This window comes from Exserohilum turcica, assembly GCF_000359705.1.
Source record: "Exserohilum turcica Et28A unplaced genomic scaffold SETTUscaffold_2, whole genome shotgun sequence".
NCBI lineage: Eukaryota > Fungi > Ascomycota > Dothideomycetes > Pleosporales > Pleosporaceae > Exserohilum > Exserohilum turcicum.
Genome location: NW_007360025.1, coordinates 909149 through 926979, shown reverse-complemented (window position 1 = coordinate 926979; position 17831 = coordinate 909149). Strand labels below are relative to the sequence as shown.

At 54.1% G+C, this 17831-nt stretch overlaps 8 protein-coding genes and 1 non-coding gene across 9 annotated transcripts; 5 read left to right on the top strand and 4 right to left on the bottom strand.

The window, feature by feature from the left end:
- Nucleotides 1-326: 326 nt before the first annotated feature.
- SETTUDRAFT_t12 lies at nt 327-414 on the bottom strand. The gene has a single exon. It is a non-coding gene; the product is annotated as a tRNA-OTHER (tRNA).
- Nucleotides 415-1635: 1221 nt separating this feature from the next.
- On the top strand, nt 1636-2988 carry SETTUDRAFT_162924 (uncharacterized protein). The gene has a single exon (XM_008027165.1). It carries the CDS (start codon nt 1672-1674, stop codon nt 2890-2892), a length of 1221 nt encoding a protein of 406 aa, XP_008025356.1. The 5' UTR covers nt 1636-1671; the 3' UTR covers nt 2893-2988.
- Nucleotides 2989-4236: 1248 nt separating this feature from the next.
- SETTUDRAFT_153534 (uncharacterized protein) lies at nt 4237-4962 on the top strand (the record flags this gene model as incomplete). Its single annotated transcript, XM_008027164.1, has 1 exon — nt 4237-4962. The coding sequence occupies one exon, from the start codon at nt 4237-4239 to the stop codon at nt 4960-4962; it is 726 nt and encodes a 241-aa protein (XP_008025355.1).
- Nucleotides 4963-6242: 1280 nt separating this feature from the next.
- SETTUDRAFT_162923 (uncharacterized protein) lies at nt 6243-8081 on the top strand. The gene is made up of 6 exons (XM_008027163.1): nt 6243-6410; nt 6460-6585; nt 6641-6710; nt 6760-7198; nt 7252-7745; nt 7799-8081. Exons 1-6 carry the CDS (start codon nt 6279-6281, stop codon nt 7954-7956), a joined length of 1419 nt encoding a protein of 472 aa, XP_008025354.1. The 5' UTR covers nt 6243-6278; the 3' UTR covers nt 7957-8081.
- Nucleotides 8082-8769: 688 nt separating this feature from the next.
- Nucleotides 8770-10492, top strand: SETTUDRAFT_162922 (uncharacterized protein). Its single transcript, XM_008027162.1, has one exon. The coding sequence runs from the start codon at nt 8809-8811 to the stop codon at nt 10390-10392; it is 1584 nt and encodes a 527-aa protein (XP_008025353.1). The 5' UTR covers nt 8770-8808; the 3' UTR covers nt 10393-10492.
- Nucleotides 10493-10901: 409 nt separating this feature from the next.
- On the top strand, nt 10902-11377 carry SETTUDRAFT_162921 (uncharacterized protein; the record flags this gene model as incomplete). The annotated part of the gene is made up of 1 exon (XM_008027161.1): nt 10902-11377. A coding segment is annotated over exon 1 (200 nt), but the record flags the coding sequence as incomplete, so codon positions are not given.
- Nucleotides 11378-11951: 574 nt separating this feature from the next.
- Nucleotides 11952-12242, bottom strand: SETTUDRAFT_87592 (uncharacterized protein; the record flags this gene model as incomplete). Its single annotated transcript, XM_008027160.1, has 1 exon — nt 11952-12242. A coding segment is annotated over one exon (291 nt), but the record flags the coding sequence as incomplete, so codon positions are not given.
- A 540-nt stretch (nt 12243-12782) lies between these two features.
- SETTUDRAFT_41289 (uncharacterized protein) lies at nt 12783-14215 on the bottom strand (the record flags this gene model as incomplete). The annotated part of the gene is made up of 2 exons (XM_008026918.1): nt 12783-13428; nt 13480-14215. The coding sequence occupies 2 exons, from the start codon at nt 14213-14215 to the stop codon at nt 12869-12871; spliced, it is 1296 nt and encodes a 431-aa protein (XP_008025109.1). The 3' UTR covers nt 12783-12868.
- Nucleotides 14216-14979: 764 nt separating this feature from the next.
- SETTUDRAFT_88454 (uncharacterized protein) lies at nt 14980-16280 on the bottom strand (the record flags this gene model as incomplete). Its single annotated transcript, XM_008027159.1, has 3 exons — nt 14980-15616; nt 15667-15926; nt 16077-16280. 3 exons carry the CDS (start codon nt 16278-16280, stop codon nt 14980-14982), a joined length of 1101 nt encoding a protein of 366 aa, XP_008025350.1.
- Nucleotides 16281-17831: the final 1551 nt, after the last annotated feature.

Genomic DNA, 17831 nt, shown 5'->3' with positions numbered 1-17831 from the left:
AAGTCCTAGGCTATTATTATTATTATTATTATTCTAGTTTAACGTCCTTTCTCAGCCCAAAGGGCTATATAAGACGTGCAGGCTTAAGGCCTGCAAGTAACTACGTAGGCTAGAATTTAATCTAGGTACAAATTGAGTAGGTACAATGTAGGGGGTTATCTAAATGAAGGTGAGGCTCGTAGCCTAGTAGTTTTTTTAGTGAGTAACTCTCTCAGATCTTTCACTTTAAATGAGTCTTCCTCTCAAGTTTTAACGAGTAACTCTCTCAGTCGAATAGGTAGTTTAATGAGTAACTCTCTCATGTGGGTGGACCATAAATATGGTTGTGAGGGAAGAAGGATTCGAACCTTCGATCTTTGCTGACGTGAGACAGTAGAAAATTTTCCAGGCGCTCCACCACTGCGCCATCCCCCAAAGTCCTAGGCTAATTATAGTATAAAAAAGGCTTATATTACTAGAGCGTCTAAGGAAGTTTAGTTACGTGTTATATAAAGTTTAGTTAGATGTAAGGGGCTGCGCTCTAGGGAGCAATCGCGAGGTATACAAGAGGTTGTATTCGATAGAGAGCTATAGAGTCTACTTGCGTGGTGTTTATTTACTTGTCGGAGAAAGGTTGCACCGAGTGTCTGAGCGCGTCGTCTGGGCGCCGCTCAGGCCTCGCACAGATGCCGGGTTGCAGAGTAAGACCTGGCGTCTGCTGCTTGACCGAGATTCCATCGAGGAGCTATCCAAAGGGCGTTCAGCCCGTTACATTAGAGTTTACTAGTATATATTACTATTACTATAACTTAGTACTTATTATTTATAACTATATCTTATATCTTTAAAACACTCTTTAAATATACGTCTTTTTAGTCTGATTAATGAGATGAGGTATCGCGTCAAAATGGAGCTAGGTTACGTCATCGGAACGTAGTCAAACATGCCGCGCAACAGGTAAAGCAAAAAATCTATTAACAGCTTCCTCCAACATTTCCGTCGCCGCCTGGTATTTCAAGACATGCGATGCGTGGAATGGCCAGGAACGCGCCTTGTTTTGCCGCGATGTCGGAACTTGATTGCTCACATATGTAGTTACCGGCAGCCTCGTAGAGTAGTTTCTACATTACTACTCGAGTGCTACCGAGATGAGTAGAATAGAGATGGCTGAAATGAAAAGCAAAGTGCGTGCGGAACCAAGGTGACAAGAAAAGAGGCTGGCAGAGCACCGACTAGTAGGACCGGCCACGATGTCGGATACATTACCGCATTCTCATTCTCATTCTCAGCCTCTTTAACTCGGCATGTCTCTTTTCTGAAATGACATTATGACGATGCACCGAAAGCCGGTTGGCCATGGGATTTGTTTACGCTGGAGTGACTACACAAAGGCGGGGTGGTGAAGCTGGAATGGTTGGGGCCAGTGACGGGCCAGTGACGATTGGTGGATCCAGCCGCCCTGGCGACGTTCGGGGCTTAGCGCTGCACATCATCATGGCGACGTCACGCCCAGCATTGCTCGCAGTTTGCTGCAAAGGTTACGGCGTCTTTAAAGCTCGGAATCCCCTGTCAAGCCTTCCATCATCACATACACACGCTACACACGCTGCTTTGACATAGCCCAACTTCTCCTCTACCCAGTCGAGATAGCTCCATCGACACCAACCATAGCAGATTTATTCACAGTCCAAGATGTTTTCCAGACAAGCAACACAAAACGCACGCTGTGCAGCTCGCTGTGCACGTCGCCCAGCAGCTCGCGTGGCAAACCCCCAATACCGCGCCCAGCAGCCGCGTTTCCAATCTACCCAGTCTGGCAACTCGGGTCCCGGTTCACATGCTGCCATTGGTGCTGCCTCTGGTGCTCTTGCCGCAGTCACGGTCGGTTACATCTTCTACAGACAATCGGGCGCCCGCGACGTGGTCATGGCCTCGAAGACTGCACAAGGCTACGTCAAGTCAGCTTCACAAAAGATCAAGGAGCAGACACCCGAGCCAAACGAAGCGCTACAGTGGCTGCGTCAGGCCGCGCAGAGTTACGCCGCATTCATCCCCGGCGCTAGGGGCTATGTCGACTCTGCCTTTGACGACCTCGACGCCATCCGGGCCAAGCACGGCAACGAAGTTGACCAGATTGTGCGTGAGGCATACGAAGAGATGCGACAGGTGCTCGGAAAGGGCGACATGAGCCTCGTAACCGCACACAAGACGTGGGACGTGATTACCAAGCACATGAGCCGCATTGCTGACCTTGCTGGCGATGCGTCGCAGCAAATCATGGACAACCACCCCCAGCTGAAGGAGAGGTTGGGGGGCAACATCGACAAGCTCAAGGAGTACGGTGATAAATACGGTCCGGAGGCAAAGAAGGAGGTGGACAGGACATGGCAGCAGATCAGCGACGTTGTCAAGACTGGTCTGAGTGCGCAAAACATTGAAAAGATCAGAAGCCTGGTGCAGGAGAAGATGGACAAACTGAACAAGATGGGAGACGAGGCGTGGAAAAAGGGCATGGAGCAGGCCAAGCCGTACCTGGACAAAAACCCGCAGGTCAAGAAGCTTGTGGAAGAGAATGCCGATGCACTCAAGGGGGGTAATGTTCAGGAGCTGTACCAGCGCGTCAAGTCGGCCGTCGAGAAGGGAGACACGGGCGATCTCGAGTCATATGTGAAAAATGCCGCAGGCAAGGCCAAGGATGCGGGCTTTGGCGACTACGAACAGTACCTCAAGAAGATGCCCGGCGGCGACCAGATTCTGCCCAAGCTGAGCCAGCTCCAAGAGGTAGCCCAGAAGCACGGTGACGAGGCACAGAAGATCCTCAAGGACGCAGTCTCTGAAATCTCGGACATTCTGCAAAAGAAGGGCGACGAGGCGTCCAAGTTGGCGGAGAAGGCTAAGCAGGACTCGAAATAGAGAGGTGGTTTGTGGGGCTGAGCATGGAATGAGGTGTGATTGATATCCTAATGCATTGTCAGCGCTGAGGGCAGGAATAGAGACGATTGATTGATTCGCTCGCATGTGTGAATGTTCAGGTGTGTGAATTGGTGCGTGAACAGGTGCAATATAGATGGAAATGGGCCGAGGATGCCAGATGACGACATGCCCGCGAGCAGGAATCACGGCCCGTGTCAATGGCTGCGGGCGCAGACAAAGAGTGAAAAAGGTGGTCAGAGTGGCGAACATGGGATCTGTTGGGAGAGGGGAGGGCGATTACAGCTACTAGGAGCCGGGGTGTCGTGGACTAGTAGTGATTTCGGGGGCGTGCTAGTGGCTAGCAGGCACGAGACGCATGTAGTTTTGAGCCTGGGCGGGCGGTGGTACATGTTACTCGGTAGTCGGGAGTAGTGTGGTGGTAGAGTGTTGGTGCCCAAGTCGGTTTCCTCAGCGCCTAGCGATGACGAAGCGACATGGCTCTCCGCATTGTGGCTGCATGGAGACATGGGCGGAACTGCACGCCTATCACTGCCTGCATGCAGGAACTGCACACGGCACGCCGCTCCAGAGAGTGCAGGCTCATCCATGCGGGGTGAGGTGGTACTCATGATGACATGTTGGGACGCGCGGATGCTTGGGGTGCTGCGGCCGTGGTGCTGCGGTACGTAGGTGTATAGCAAAGCAGGGCTGTCGGCTGGCCCAGGCACCGCAAAGGGGCGGGCGTCCGAGGCATGTGTTGTGTGCACGTATGTGGGCGCGGCGAGGGCAGGCCAAAGAGCGTCGCGATGTGATGGCGGTGCGCCGGTCTGCAGCACAAGGCTACCCCGCCATGCAGCGGCGCCGGTGTCGATGCAGCGCGCGCGAGAGAGAAAAAGGCGAAGGGTAGTGGTAGTGTCCTGGCGGTACGAGAAGCGACTACGACTGCTGTGCATGCAATGTGCGCCCCGCCAATCGACGGCGCACGCTCCACCGGGCGAGCCAATGACGTAAACACGCCTGCCCGCCGGATGCGATGCTGCCACTGCCACTGCCCTCACTCGCAGCGCGCCGCTCTTGCTCGTGCTCATGCTCGCCTCCCTGCTTTATTTACCTCAGTCCCAACCACTTGAGCCCTATCTCTTCCTCTCCACCTCAACTCCCAACCTTGACCCGCCTCCTTCCCGCCCCTCCATCACCACCACAAACACCACAAACACCCCACTAAGCCCTATCCAAACGCCCGCCACGCCAGCTGCAACCATGGGCAAGGTAAAGACGCCCCCGCCAGCGCCCGCCATGTACCCCGCCAGTACCCCGCTAACCGCCGTGCAGGCCAGGTACATCATGCTCGACTGCGACAACACGCTTGTCCAGTCGGAGCGCTTCGCCTTCGAGGCGTGCGCCGACCTCACCAACGAGGTGCTCAAGAAGCACGGCATCGACGCCACGTACACGGCCGAGTCGCTGCTGGCAGACTTTGTCGGCTTCAACTTCCGTGGCATGCTCAACGGCCTCCAAAAGAAGCACAACTTCGAAATGTCGCCCGAGGAGATGGACGACTTTGTCGAGCAGGAACTCGGCGCCGTGACGCGCAAGCTCAGCGAGAAGGCGGTCGAGTGCCCCGGCGTGACGGAGCAGCTCACGTACCTCCGGGAGCAGGGCTACCCCATGGCTGTCGTGTCGACATCGGCCAAGAGCCGTGTGGTTGCGTCGATCCAGAAGGCGGGCATCGACCACTTCTTCCCCAACGAGCACGTCTACTCGGCCGCCACGTCGCTCAGCCCGCCCTCGTCCAAGCCCGACCCCAAGATCTACCTGTACGCGGCCGAGCAGCTGGGTGTCAAGCCGGCCGAGGCTGTGACGGTCGAGGACAGCAAGAGCGGCGCGACTGCTGCCATGCGGGCCGGCATTCCGTGCATCGGATACGTCGGCATCTACGGCATCGAGGAGGGCAAGGAGAAGATGGAGCAGATGGCCAAGCTGCTCACAGAAGAGACCAAGTGCGCTGCCATCATGTACGACTGGAAGGAGTTCCCCGAGTGCCTGAAGAAGATTGAGGCTTCACTGTGAATGCATGGCGGAGCACCGGGCAGGACCAAGATTTGACCGACTCTGCCCGCTACGGCGGCGGACGAGGCTATGACGATTGACGGCTTCTATGACTGTATACATTTGATAATGGATATTTAGCGGGCACAGCCCCTTGTGCACCCAAGCTTGCATGTCGTTGTTGTTGCTGCTGCTGCTGCCATGGTGATGTCGACATTTGGCGGGTGACGCAACCGTGTTGTGGCAGACGGACATGGACGCGCCGTTCCAGGCTCGTCTCGTCGTCGGCGGTGGTCCAATGTTCGCCCCACACACACCCCACTTGCTCACGATGGAAAATGGCAAACTCCATGGCGCAACCAGCCGCGTCTTGACGAGGCTATTCACAAGGGCAGGGCCCGTTGATGCTCCGGTGCTTTTTCTATTGGCCGCCTCTTCGCTGGGCCAATCGGCGGGCGGCCAGGATACCAAAACCACGCAGTGCAGTCAAAGGCGTTCCCACATCAGCCCCATGAGAGAAAAAATTCAGCTGTCACGAGCCAGCGCGCCCGTATCGCGTTGGCAAGACGGTAGGGATGTGGATGCTATGTACTTGTAGTATGTATGCACATGGAGGCTGTAGTCTTGTGCGCTCTGCTTCGGCCGCGGTCCTTTTCCTGTAGGTGTAGATGAGCGTCCAATACGTACCCATGTGATGATGCTGCACGACACTCGATACTCAGGTAGTCTTGGCAAGCATCGCGCCCACCGGACAAGCCGACTTCCGCCAGACCCGTTGGCAGCGATGCTAGGTGTAGTGCTACGAGCGATGCAACATGGCGATTACGATTGCCCATGTCGGCATGCATGGAGAGCCAGTCCTGAGGCACCCAAGTCGCTGCATCTCGTTGCACGCCATCCGTTATCTTTTGACAGCACGACCATCTGGCGCTTGGCAGTCTGGGCGCTGCCTTCTCCCGCCGCCCAGACAGCTTTACCCAAGCCTCCTTCCCGAACCGTGCACCCATCCGGATCAGAAGCTTTTGCTTAATCTACAAACCACCAATACTACCCTCCACCCGCCGCCTTGCCCAGTCTATGCATTGCTTTGTATCGCTGCCGACAGCTACCCGTCCACCCACACCACCTTGCATCATGGGTCACCACCTTCATGGTAACGTCCAAAGGGGGCAGGTATCTTGGCTACCTGCCTGGTTTGCCATAGGCAGTGCATCCGGGTGACTGGCATGTAGAGCACCTCTGCGTCACAAGATGCACATTTAAGACCTTTCGTGGGCCTCTACTGTACTGTTGTTTCCTGCACCGCTGTCTCGATACTTTTCCACGCTGCCACAAACATGTTCCTGCACACAGCTCTGCTTTCCTTGTCCGCCCTTGCGGTGGCCAAGGAAATGCCCAAAGATGAGTACAAAGCGGCAAAGCTTTACGACTCTGGTATCAGGCACGAGAACAACGTGGCCCTGAAGAAGGTAGCGAATGCGTCCTAATATGCCCGTCTTTGGCGTTAACCATGAACAGGAGTCGTGGGCTCGGCAAGAGGCTGCGGGCATGTACAACTCTGCTCAGTATGCCGAGATCAAGGACAAGGTCGAGTGCGTCAACGGCACTGCCATCGCAGGCACCGACGTCTTCAAGTGCAGCAACGTCAGTAATAGTCGGACCGTTGGGCTTGTACAACAGCCACTAATGCCGCCACCAGATCGACCTTCTCCATTTCTTGTCCCATGCTGAGCTCGGCAGTCAGCGTGGTGTTGGATCTTCGTCATGGGGTAAGAGGCACAGCTACCTCTCTAGGTGACCAATGCTGACAAGTGCCAGGCTGGACATCGGAAGATGGTCGCGAGTTTGTTGCAATCGGGCAACAGGATGGTGCGGCCTTTGCTGAAATTACCAAGGAAGGCAAACTATCCTACCTCGGACGCCTACCTGCCTACTCGTCCCCTAGCACCTGGCGCGAGATCCGAGGTCAGAACAACCTGATGATCATCGGTAGCGAGGCTCAGGGACACGGCATCCAGATCTTCGACATGAAGAAGTTGCTTACCATTGACCCTGCGTCACCAGTGACATTCAGCAACAGCAAGGATCTCACTGGCCACTTCAAGGGACTTCCTGTTGGCCGGACTCACAATGTCGTGACCAACCCTGAGACCAACTTCATCTACGCTGTAGGAGCGCAGCCCAGAACTGACAAGTGCAAATCTGGTATCATCTTCATTGATATCACCGATCCTTCGAAGCCAACAAGCCCCGGATGGTAGGTTTGCAAACTCGGACGTCCCCCAAACCCAGCTAACACGGTGCTTTCAGTGCGTCCGAAGATGGCTACGTGCATGATGCTCAGTGTCTCATATACCGTGGACCCGACAAAGAGTTTGCAGGCCGCGAAATTTGCTATGGCTACAATGAGGATTCGCTCACAATCTATGACGTGACAAACAAGAAAGCCCCCGTCATTCTGTCAAACACGTCGTATGAAGGCGCAGCATACACCCACCAAGGCTCCGTCTTGGACCCCATGAACCAGCAGTATCTGCTTCTGGACGACGAGTACGATGAGTACGACAAGGTCGGCCCTGGTGCCCCCGGACACCCCATTACATACATTTGGGACATTTCGTCTCTACGTGCGCCAAAGCAGACGGGGCTGTACAAGAGCGGCGCCAGGGGTATCGACCACAACCAGTACGTTGCTGATGGTTTCGCATACCAATCCAACTACGGCACTGGCTTCCGCGTTCTAGATGTTCGCTCGATTCCCCAGGACCCAACCGGTGCTGGTGTCAAAGAAATTGGCTTCTTTGGTGAGTTTGGCCTCTATGCTGCTCTTGGAACCGCTATACTAATCATGCCGTAGACATCTACCCCGAGGATGATGACCTTCCCGGAGGTGGCACTGTCGACTTTGTTGGAAGCTGGTCAAGCTATGCGCTTTTCAAGAGTGGCCACATCCTGATCAACACCATGGAGCGAGGCGCCTTTATTGTAAAAATGCAGGAAGGTTCCAAGAAGTAGACGGGCAGGATGGGAGGAATCAGGACATTGTACGTAGTAATAGCAGGCGATGCGGTGTTATAGGCTGTGGCCAGACGCAGTCAGCATCACTGTAGCTCCGCATATACCTCCGAAATACGTACTGTACAACCCTATCAAACAGGCTTGGCTTGATTTTACCCATATTTAGGTCACACAGCAACGGGCATCGCCAAGACGTGTATGGCCGAGTATGCAGAGTCCCGATCTCTCCGTGGCCATGGACGGTGGTTCAGATGGACACAGCCAGCCACCACCACCGTCGTCTGGTCTGCTTGGCCCAATTCCACACGGAGGGCAGACAACGGCCAAGCTGGGTTTCTTGCAGCGCGGTCGAGTGGCGGAGACGTCCTGCTCCCCCATTATCACCCGCTCTGATTGTGGCGGCGGCACGCCAAGGCTGCGCTGCGGGGATCAACGCTTGGCCGCCCGTCGTTCCTTCCCAATCAAGAGTCGTCTGGCCGTGAGCTAGGTCTGCCCGGCCAGCGATGCGGCTATTCTCCTTCCTCATACAACCTCGTATCACGCAGCCAAGTAGCCCTTGATCAATCTCGTCGCCTTCGCCCCAGCCCTTCACCCGACTACCCGTCACCACTAGCCCACAGCATGCCTTGCATCCCCAATTCACGGTTCCTGAGCGGTACGACACTAGCCGTGGCAACTGCAGCTGCCTGTAGCGGTTAGGCCAAAGAGCACAGCATCATCCTGGCTTGGTCTGTGAGGCCATTCCACAAGCCATAGGCCTAGGTATATAAAAAACACGCCATCCCTTGTTGCCTCGCTCACGGCAGCCCTCTTTCATTCTTTGCTCATCCTTCACTGCCAGCATCCAAGATGAGGTTCGTTCCTTTCGTTGCGCTCGCTGCGCCTGTCCTTGGCCAGTATAATGCCATGCCGAAGCCCCCGGGCAAGCCTGAGACGCCGCCAAAGCCCGCGAAACCATTGGGCCCAGGGAAACCGGACGGCAAGCCCAAGAAGCTCGTGACGCCCAATGACTTGATCAAGGACATCAAGCTTGAGGATCTGCTCGCGGGCTCCCAACAGCTGCAAACCTTTGCCGACGAGGCTGGCGGCAACCGTGCTTTTGGTGGCACCGGTCACAACGCGACAACCGAGTGGTTGTACCAAACATTGCTGGCGACTGGCTACTATGACGTGTACAAGCAACCATTCGTTGAGCTGTTCACCGCCGCCACCACAAAGTTCACTGCCGCTGGTGAAGAGATACCCGTCTCCTACATGACCTTTGGCCCGTCTGCCGATGTCACTGCCAGCATTGCCAAGGTCAACAACCTGGGATGTGCCATTGGCGATTACCCTGCCGCCATTTCTGGCAAATTGGCACTCATCTCCCGAGGCACTTGTACCTTTGCGGAGAAGGCTACCAATGCAAAGACTGCCGGTGCCGTTGGTGCACTAATCTACAACAACGAGCCCGAGCAGGCCCTCTCAGGTACGCTCGGAGGCGAGGGCAACTATGCCCCTGCTGTGGGCATGACCAAGGAGGCTGGAGAGGCTCTCGTCGCCAAGCTTGGCAACGGCACTACAATCGAGGCCACTCTCTTCGTCGACGCCATTCGCGAGAACCGTACCAACTACAATGTCATTGCCGAGACCAAGGAGGGTGACCACAACAATGTTCTTATGCTTGGTGGCCACACTGACTCTGTCTTTGCCGGTCCTGGTATCAACGACGATGGATCGGGTACCATTGGTACTCTGGTGGCTGGTCTCGCACTTACAAAGTACAAGATCAAGAACGCTGTTCGCCTTGGTTTCTGGGGTGCCGAGGAGTTCGGCAAGCTGGGATCTTTCTACTACATGAAGACCATCAACGGCAGTCTTGGTGGCAGCACCCAGGAGGCCAACAAGATCCGCGCCTACCTCAACTTCGACATGATTGCCTCACCAAACTATGTCCTCGGTATCTACGACGGTGATGGCAGCGCATTCAACTTCTCTGGTGCAGCTGGTTCCGACAAGATCGAGAAGGATTTCGAGGAGTTCTACGAGGCACGCGGCCTTGCCCACGTCCCCTCTCTCTTCACTCTCCGCTCCGACTATGCCGCATTCCTCGAGAACGGCATCCCCTCTGGAGGACTCTTCACCGGTGCCGAAGTTCTCAAGACCGCGGAGGAGGCCCAACTCTTCGGCGGTGAGGCTGGCAAGCCCCTCGACGGATGCTACCACCAGAAGTGCGATGACATCAACAACCTTGCTCATGATGCTTACCTCCTCAACACGCAGAGCATCGCCAACTCTGTTGCCAAGTACGCCGTCTCTTTTGAGGGCATCCCACGAGCCAACGCCACACTCCGCAAGCGTGGTGCAGAGTCGGCCAGACTGATGGCCAGGTTTGACCATGGCGGCCACGAGCACCTTGGACAGCCTTGCGGTTCTGGAAAGCACATTATGTAAATATGACATGTTAATGACCAAGGAGAAGGAGAATGACGAGATGATACCATGAGGCCATATTGTGTACATAGAGAATGATATATATCTGTATTTCAGTCGCATAACTTTTCTCACCAATGAACTTGACTTGGTTTTGGGCTCTTGCGTCACGCCATTGATTGTATGTTTGCCCCTCGCCCTGGCATCATGTCACTGAAGGACACTTGTCTCTCAAAGTTCCCCATGATATCTATATTTCCACTGGCAATTTTCCGAGATTTCTTACGTTTCTTGGTCGCATTACTGTAGCCTGATAATGGAAATCATCGACTTACAGTCTTAACTCTGCATTTCCCTTGTTACCAATTCTTCAAATTTATCATCACTGAACTATAGTTACCGTGTACCAGGACAGCGGTTCGAACAAGCTTCATAAGCCTTTTCACTAATATCGTGTGCATAAGCGCGCAGAAAGCCCAGGATTTGTTGTCAAAAACCCTAGGGGAGGGGTGGAGCGGAAGAGCGTGTACCTTGATGGCGGCGGTGCCAGTGTGTGTGTGTGTGTGTCTCGGCCCGGTCCTGGGACGGATTGACAGAGTGTTTTCAGAACACTATTGGTGTGTTCAACAACCTATTCATATTCCACTAACCTCGACAAGTGCTAAGAGAAGAAAGAAAAGACGTGATTCTGTTGCTCTCCGACCGACCGTCTAGCACATACACTCGTCACTCCAAACCGCGCGGCAAGACACACACGTCGCTTCTCTCCCTGCATCCCCACAATGTCTCTGCCAAACCTCGAAGCAAGCGCTATGCACACTTTTCCCACACCCATCCTTGCACCACGCAAGAGCTTGTGCCACCAGGACATCCAGACAAATCGCACAATGATCGCCTTGGGTGCTGCGGCGCGGCACGTGAAAGCAACCCTGACAAGCGCAATCGGCGTCGGGCCAGTCTGCGCGACACACCGGACAGGTAAGTGATCTGTCGTCGACGAGGCATTGCGTGTGCCACCCCTCAAAGCAGGATTTGTGGACTGTACGGCCGCAGCTGGACTTGCACCATATGGTTTCCGTAGCGTTGTAGGAAGAGAGAGGCTCGCCTTCGTCGCATATGGGGCACGCGTCGTCGAGGGGGATACGGCGGGCGTGGCTGCGCGTGCAGTGTTGGGGCGGTGGAGGAGCTGAGGGCGGCGCAAGGGGTAAGAACGATGAGGAGCTTGACAGGGTAGCAGAGTGACGTGCTGTCTGGCTGGCATCAGTGGATGATGAAGGTGAAGCTGTATCGCGCTCGCTTGAATCAGATAGACTTGTGGAACGCCGCGACAGCACCAGTGAGGAAATGTCCGACGTCGAGATGCGAGACAAGGGGGATATTGGGACTGGAGAATCGCCATTCGAGAATGCTTGTAGAAGCCTGCGGGTGCATCGAAGCGTCTCCTGCATGTCGTCGATTGTGTCGCGGATGGTGTTGAGTTCAGAGCGTGTGGCGAGAGATTCAGCTGATGCTGTGACGCTGCGTGTCGTCGGAGTACTTGTTGGAGACAAAGCGCTCGCGTTCTCAGTGCCGATATACCAGAAAGCTGCACGCATCCTTCCCGTCCATGTCTCTACCAGGGCATCGGCTTGGTATTGGTGGTCACGCACGCATAATCCGTGTACAGCGAGGCGTTTGAGTGTAGGCCGCAAGAGTACGGGGTCTGGGCGTTGCTCCGATAGCTCGTTTATTATATGTTTTATTTTGGGTACGTCCTCACGGCGTAAAGGCCTCTGGCATTTGCGGCGTCGCGAGGTCGCGCAGCCCATGCAGCGGTGATGCTCATACAGCTGCAGGATATCGGTTGGGCACCACTGGTGCTGGCTGTACATGTTCGATACGACAGAATCGCGTCTGGAGATAGCTGATGGCATATTGCGTAATGTTTGAAAGATAGGCTCTGGTTGACCAGGTAAGTGAAGTGCAAAGGGCTGCAGTCTTCGCATAGTAACATGTCTCCAGTTATACACGGGAGCGGCCCCCTTGTAGGATTCATCCTCACGGCACAGTCGCTAGATTAGCTGTCCGGACAGTCCCGAAGAGAAAAACACGTTTATGCAAGGCGGCTGTGCCCCCGAGACAAGCAGGTAGAAGCGCCTATTTTGAGGCAGAAATAGCCTGGCATCATTCCTTCAGGAAGCACCATTGGAGAAGGCTGTAGGCGAGGAATCGTATCGCTGGGAAGAAACCTGGTAGGAGTAGGCTGTGCGCCTGCTACTCAATGCATGCCGCCTATATTGGTGAGGCGGATGCGGCGTAGTCACCACCTGCAGCTGCCTGGCACACTAGATGTTTCCAGGCATTGGCTATTTCGGCACGCCGATTGGCTCTGTGGTGTGGCAAAGGCCAATGTATTTGCAAGTATCCCTTATACCTGCCGCGGGCTCAGCGTGGAGAATCTTCAACTTCCTCCACGGAGCAGCAGGATCACTCGTATTGCAACACTACCGACTTTGGACTATAGTGTTTCGACATTCGTCCCAGTTTCCATTATTTCCATTGCGCGTGCCAGGTCGTCGAGGATGTTGTAATCCCAAATCCAGTCCATTCTGCTCAAGGAATTCTGCTTGTGCGCTTCGAGATGGTCGTCCACGCCTTCGCCTTCCAAATCCCACAGCATGCCGGCTTCGCGACTCGTCTTGACAAGCTTCTGGCTGCGAGGTCTTCGTACTGCATCGTAGGCCTGGAATGCCTTTGTGATATCGCTCTTCGCGTCGCATCGAGAAAGCAGCTCGCCAAGAATGTAAACGTCCTCGACGCCCATTCCGGCGCCAGCTCCCTGGTGAGGTGTAGACGCGTGGGCCGCATCGCCCACAAGGCAGACCAGCGGCTTGGCAGAGTAGTAAGTTGGTGCAGGGGGATGGTCGAACAGCGCCCAGATATCAGGCTTCTGTAAGTTACCTATCATGTCTCGTACGGTAGGGGTCCAGTGTTTGTAGTCGTCCAGCATGTCTTCGTGCGATGTCTGGACTACCCACTCTGGATTATCCCAAGTCTGGCGTGAAGCGAACGCCACCACTGCACACGTATCAGTCAAGCATATATGTCAAAATGGAACAAGGTACCTACCGTTGAGAAGCGTCCCGTTGGCGATGGGGAACGTGAGTACGTGTCCGTGGTAGCCCATGTACATCTGCGGCGTTTTAGGTATTACCTCACCCAGTATCTCGACAGCCTTGGTCATAGGAAGCAGCCCACGGTACGCGTATTTCCCCGAAAACACTGCAGTGGATGTCTCGGAGTCGCCGAGTATGATTGACCGCGTGCGCGACTTGATTCCATCACATCCCAACACAGCATTATGCTGCGCCGTCGACCCATCTGCAAAATGGAGCACAGCGTCGCCTGAGCCATCCTCTGCCTCTGTGATATTCTGCAATCTCTTTCCGAATCGCGCGATGCCATCGGGAACCAGTTTGACCAACTCATCCAGGAAATGCGCGCGATGTACTCCTCCTCGGGGACCTCTTCTCGCAGGCATAACGAAAACCTCTTCACCCAGCTGCACATCTTTCTTTCGCTCATCGCCGAAGCGCACTGTGAACCATCGCGGAGGCTCAGTGACTGTGTTGCCCTTGGTGCACTTCTCAAAGGCAGCGGCAATGCGCGGGTCAATTAGTTTCATGGTGCGCACCATGACAGGCTCAAACCCAACCCCAGCGCCAATCTCTCCGAACGCGCTCGCAGACTCGTACACGGTGACGTGCATGTGTGGGCATTTTTTCAGAAGCGCAATTGCCAGTGAAAGACCCGATATGCCCCCTCCCACTATCGCAACATCCAGCCGACTTGTTTCTTTTGCCATGGTGCTCCAGCTGCGAAATGGGTAGCTCGAGTACGCCGGTTCTGGGGCGGTGGTGACCTGTGGCAGGCCAAGGAGAATCCGAGTATTGAGACAAGTGCTGGCTAATATGATAATAACCGCGTTGCTCGCGCACGGGTGGTGGGAAGCATACTTAGCCGATGTTGCTGTAAGTGTGTGTGTGTTGCCAGGACAAGGGAACGGGTAGTGCGCGTTTACGGCGCAAGATGACATACCCGGTCCCAGACGGCCGAGCTTGCCTGTGATTACATATGCATATGATGATTCAGGTGTTGGAGGCTCTGCAAACGATAAACTAGCGGGATTAGCGCTGCCACGGGCGCCCGTCGGGATGCGCCCGCTGCTCCTTGGCGATAGCACCAAGCGTACAAAGTAAGTTCAAGCATTACGCCTTACGGACAAGGATCACATGGATAGAGATATCCCAAAAATAATCAAGGTCGAGCTAATGACAAGTTCTGCTCGTAGTAATGCTACATACAGCGTAGGTCTAAACGAGAGCTGTGCTAAAGCTGCATGGGCGCTCCTGATGGGCATAGAGCCTACCTCCTTGCTACGTGCAGCTTATTGGCAGGGCAAAAGGCAATACTTAGAGCTTACAGTGTACGCGTGTTGGATGACGCAGACACATCTGACTAAGAACATCTCGTGAGAATCCACATGGGATGAGGCATTCCGAGAGTCAACTATATGTACGTCCATTCACTGCATGCAAACATTTGAATTCACCAACGCGACATGATGCATTAATTTCTAATGACCTTGACGTCTGTCGTAACTGTTATGCCCTGGACCTCAGTCTTATCACTTCCGCTGTCACTGCTTCGCGGGCGGCTGGTCATGACGTGATGTGTTGTTGTCTTCGACTGCTCGATAATGTGCTCCTGGCTTTCACTAGGACTCCCGTTGACGTATGTGTCTGAACGACCGGTATTCCCCTTGACGTTGCTCATCGCATACGAATGGTATGCATTATCAGCCGTACGTCCCCTCGATCTAGGCGCCCCTTGGGCCGATGGTGTATTATGGTCATACTGCCGATATGCGCCACTCGTGCCTTTGCTACTGGTCCATCTCTTGGGCCACAGGGCTGTGATGCTTTTCCGCAAACTAATCAGGCATGCGCAAATGACACCACTCGCTGCTTCGATAAAACTCCATAGGTTCGTCGGCGCAGACTCCCACGAGGGGTCTTTGGTCCGGAGGGTCAATGGTAGCGTCGCCATGCGAAGGGCCGTCGTAAGGCAGATGAAGAAGCCCATGGAGAAGAGCACCACGAGGCCGATCCGGGAGCCCAACGACATGTTCAGACGAATGATTACTGGTATAGGCATAATAAAGATCGCGATATCGGTCAAGAGGTTCGAGATCGCGTTCAACCATCTATACAGATTATCAGTGCCGATCCTACACAAGTCTGGAATCGTGCTTACCGGTGCCAGAAGAAGTTAATGCACGTTCCTGGGATTGTACGATTGAATACGCGGTGTATCGGTGTACATTGGAAGACAACGATAAACACAAAAGACACTGTCCATGCGACAGACACACCGCCTAAGAACAGACACACTTGCCTGAACCGTTTCATGGGAAATACGCGGTAGTACAGGGCTACAAATGCCATTTTGTTGAAGCCGTTGGTTAGCGTGTAAAAGAGTTGAGTAAGCCAGAAGAACTGCAATGCACATGTTAGCTAGCTGTATGGTGGAGAGACAGACTTTGTCCTACTGACCTTCATTGCCTCTATGTAGTTGCCACCAAACTTTGGTATGGCGGCCTTAGGCATGCCGAACCCATGAAGCGTGGCAATATAAACGCAGACAGCAAACACGATCAGACATACCTGGTCTCCGTCAGTGTCGCTTCGTGTTGCTCGGATATGGGCACTTACGTTGGCTGCGATAACAAATCCATCTTCGAGTCCCAGCCAACCCCTATTCTTGATGGTAAGGGAAATGCGGGAGATCAAAAGTATGGTGGCGATGGAGGTCAAGGTTACAGTAACCCACTGCAAGTCTCGTCGCTCACCGGGATAGGCGTGGAACATTGTCGCATGAGCAGACACGTTGAACGGGAGCCAGAGCAAAGACGTACATAGATCTACCACGCCTCTAGTCATGAAGATAGACTTATAGCGGATCCTCTGTTTCCTATTGACTGGCGCCATAGCTACCCCCAACTCGCGTCAGGCCATTGATCACCCCGTTAGGTTTGCGCCTCCTCGTCTGTGCATCGATCTTTTGATACACTATGCCCGACGGAATATAGCATGGCCTTTTCTTTTCAGCTGTTCGCATTGGTGGGCTTCACTGCCATGCCACAAATCCTTAGCCGCAACGGATACCCAATGCATGCCTAACCGGGCCTTTTCTTGACACTGAAGTTTCTCGATGAGCCATACGGAGGTGACTGTCAAAAGTTCTTGCTCAGGCGCGGATCTATCGGACCAAATTCTCTTAATACACTTTCTGTTATCATTTCAGCGTGTAGATAATATATCTTGATAGTGTTAGCATATTACTATAAGTGTATCCTTTAACAGCTAATACATTTTCTAAACTATTCTATTAAGTAAGGGCTTCTATTTACAAACTTAGTACTTATGATTTATAGTCTTAGGCGGTATTTTCGGCGGTAATTAAGGAACCCCTGTTAGCAAGAACTTTTGAAAGCCACCTCCGTATGCAAATGAGAATCCTTCAGCAGACGGGATAGCCGGAGACCAGTCACATTCTGCGGGTGCCATGGCTCCCGACGTACATAGCCGCGAATGGTGGCGTCTGGCAGAGCACCTTACTATATCTGCAAGCTTCAGAGAAGCGCCGAACCGGCCTTACGTGTACTTGGCCGTTGTCGCTTGCGCTGGGTTTCGCATAGGGTGTGGTGGTGCGGAGCGGGACGTGGTATTTCGCCGAATACGAGATTGCGCAGTTGGGCCCTTGCCTCTGTCTGCTTCTGCATCATGGGGCACGGGAGGCGGGCTTAATCTAGCAGACGGAATAATTGGTGGCCAACGTGTTGATGGATTCGGACTCGAAGGAATCCTCTCCTCTTTTTGCAGAATGCACAGTCGCTTGAACGTGTCGTCGCTCGGAGACATTTTCCAGACAGGACAACCGCTCTACTAAATAAGACCATGGTACACTTCCACTCGGGCCGTCGCGTGGGGAAGCACATACCGCTCCGGCGGCATGTTAGACTTGAATCCGACCCGCACATGTCTAACTGTTTGAACGGGATGTCGTTGCATTATCGCCTGATATCTTGCATGTTTGGCGGTCTTCCAAGACGACCATTGGTCCATGTGCCACTGTGTGGACTACTGGTGGCATTTGCATGAAGAGACCAGGGATGGCTCGTTGGCGTTCCCGAGGGTCCAGGCCATCAGCTAACTTTTATCCAACCCTGGAAGTTCTCGTACACTGGTCAACAGTTCTGTCTTACACCAATAGCAGATGACTTTAGCCATGGTATGCGGTGAGGGCGGGTAGGATGTCTCGAGCCTTGACATCGGTACGCCTTAATCTAACGGCACTCTGCCGCACCTGGGGGTACTTCGGAGGATTTGCATCAAAACGCTCACCTCGATTCAGACCTA

Excerpts from the sequence above, each read along its gene's own strand:
- SETTUDRAFT_162924 (XM_008027165.1), top strand. The coding sequence starts at position 1,672 with ATGTTTTCCAGACAAGCAACACAAAACGCACGCTGTGCAGCTCGCTGT.
- SETTUDRAFT_162923 (XM_008027163.1), top strand. The coding sequence starts at position 6,279 with ATGTTCCTGCACACAGCTCTGCTTTCCTTGTCCGCCCTTGCGGTGGCC. Across the intron at positions 6,711-6,759 it reads TGTTGGATCTTCGTCATGGG|GCTGGACATCGGAAGATGGT; the intron begins GTAAGAGGCACA and ends GACAAGTGCCAG. Across the intron at positions 7,199-7,251 it reads AAGCCAACAAGCCCCGGATG|TGCGTCCGAAGATGGCTACG; the intron begins GTAGGTTTGCAA and ends CGGTGCTTTCAG.
- SETTUDRAFT_162922 (XM_008027162.1), top strand. The coding sequence starts at position 8,809 with ATGAGGTTCGTTCCTTTCGTTGCGCTCGCTGCGCCTGTCCTTGGCCAG.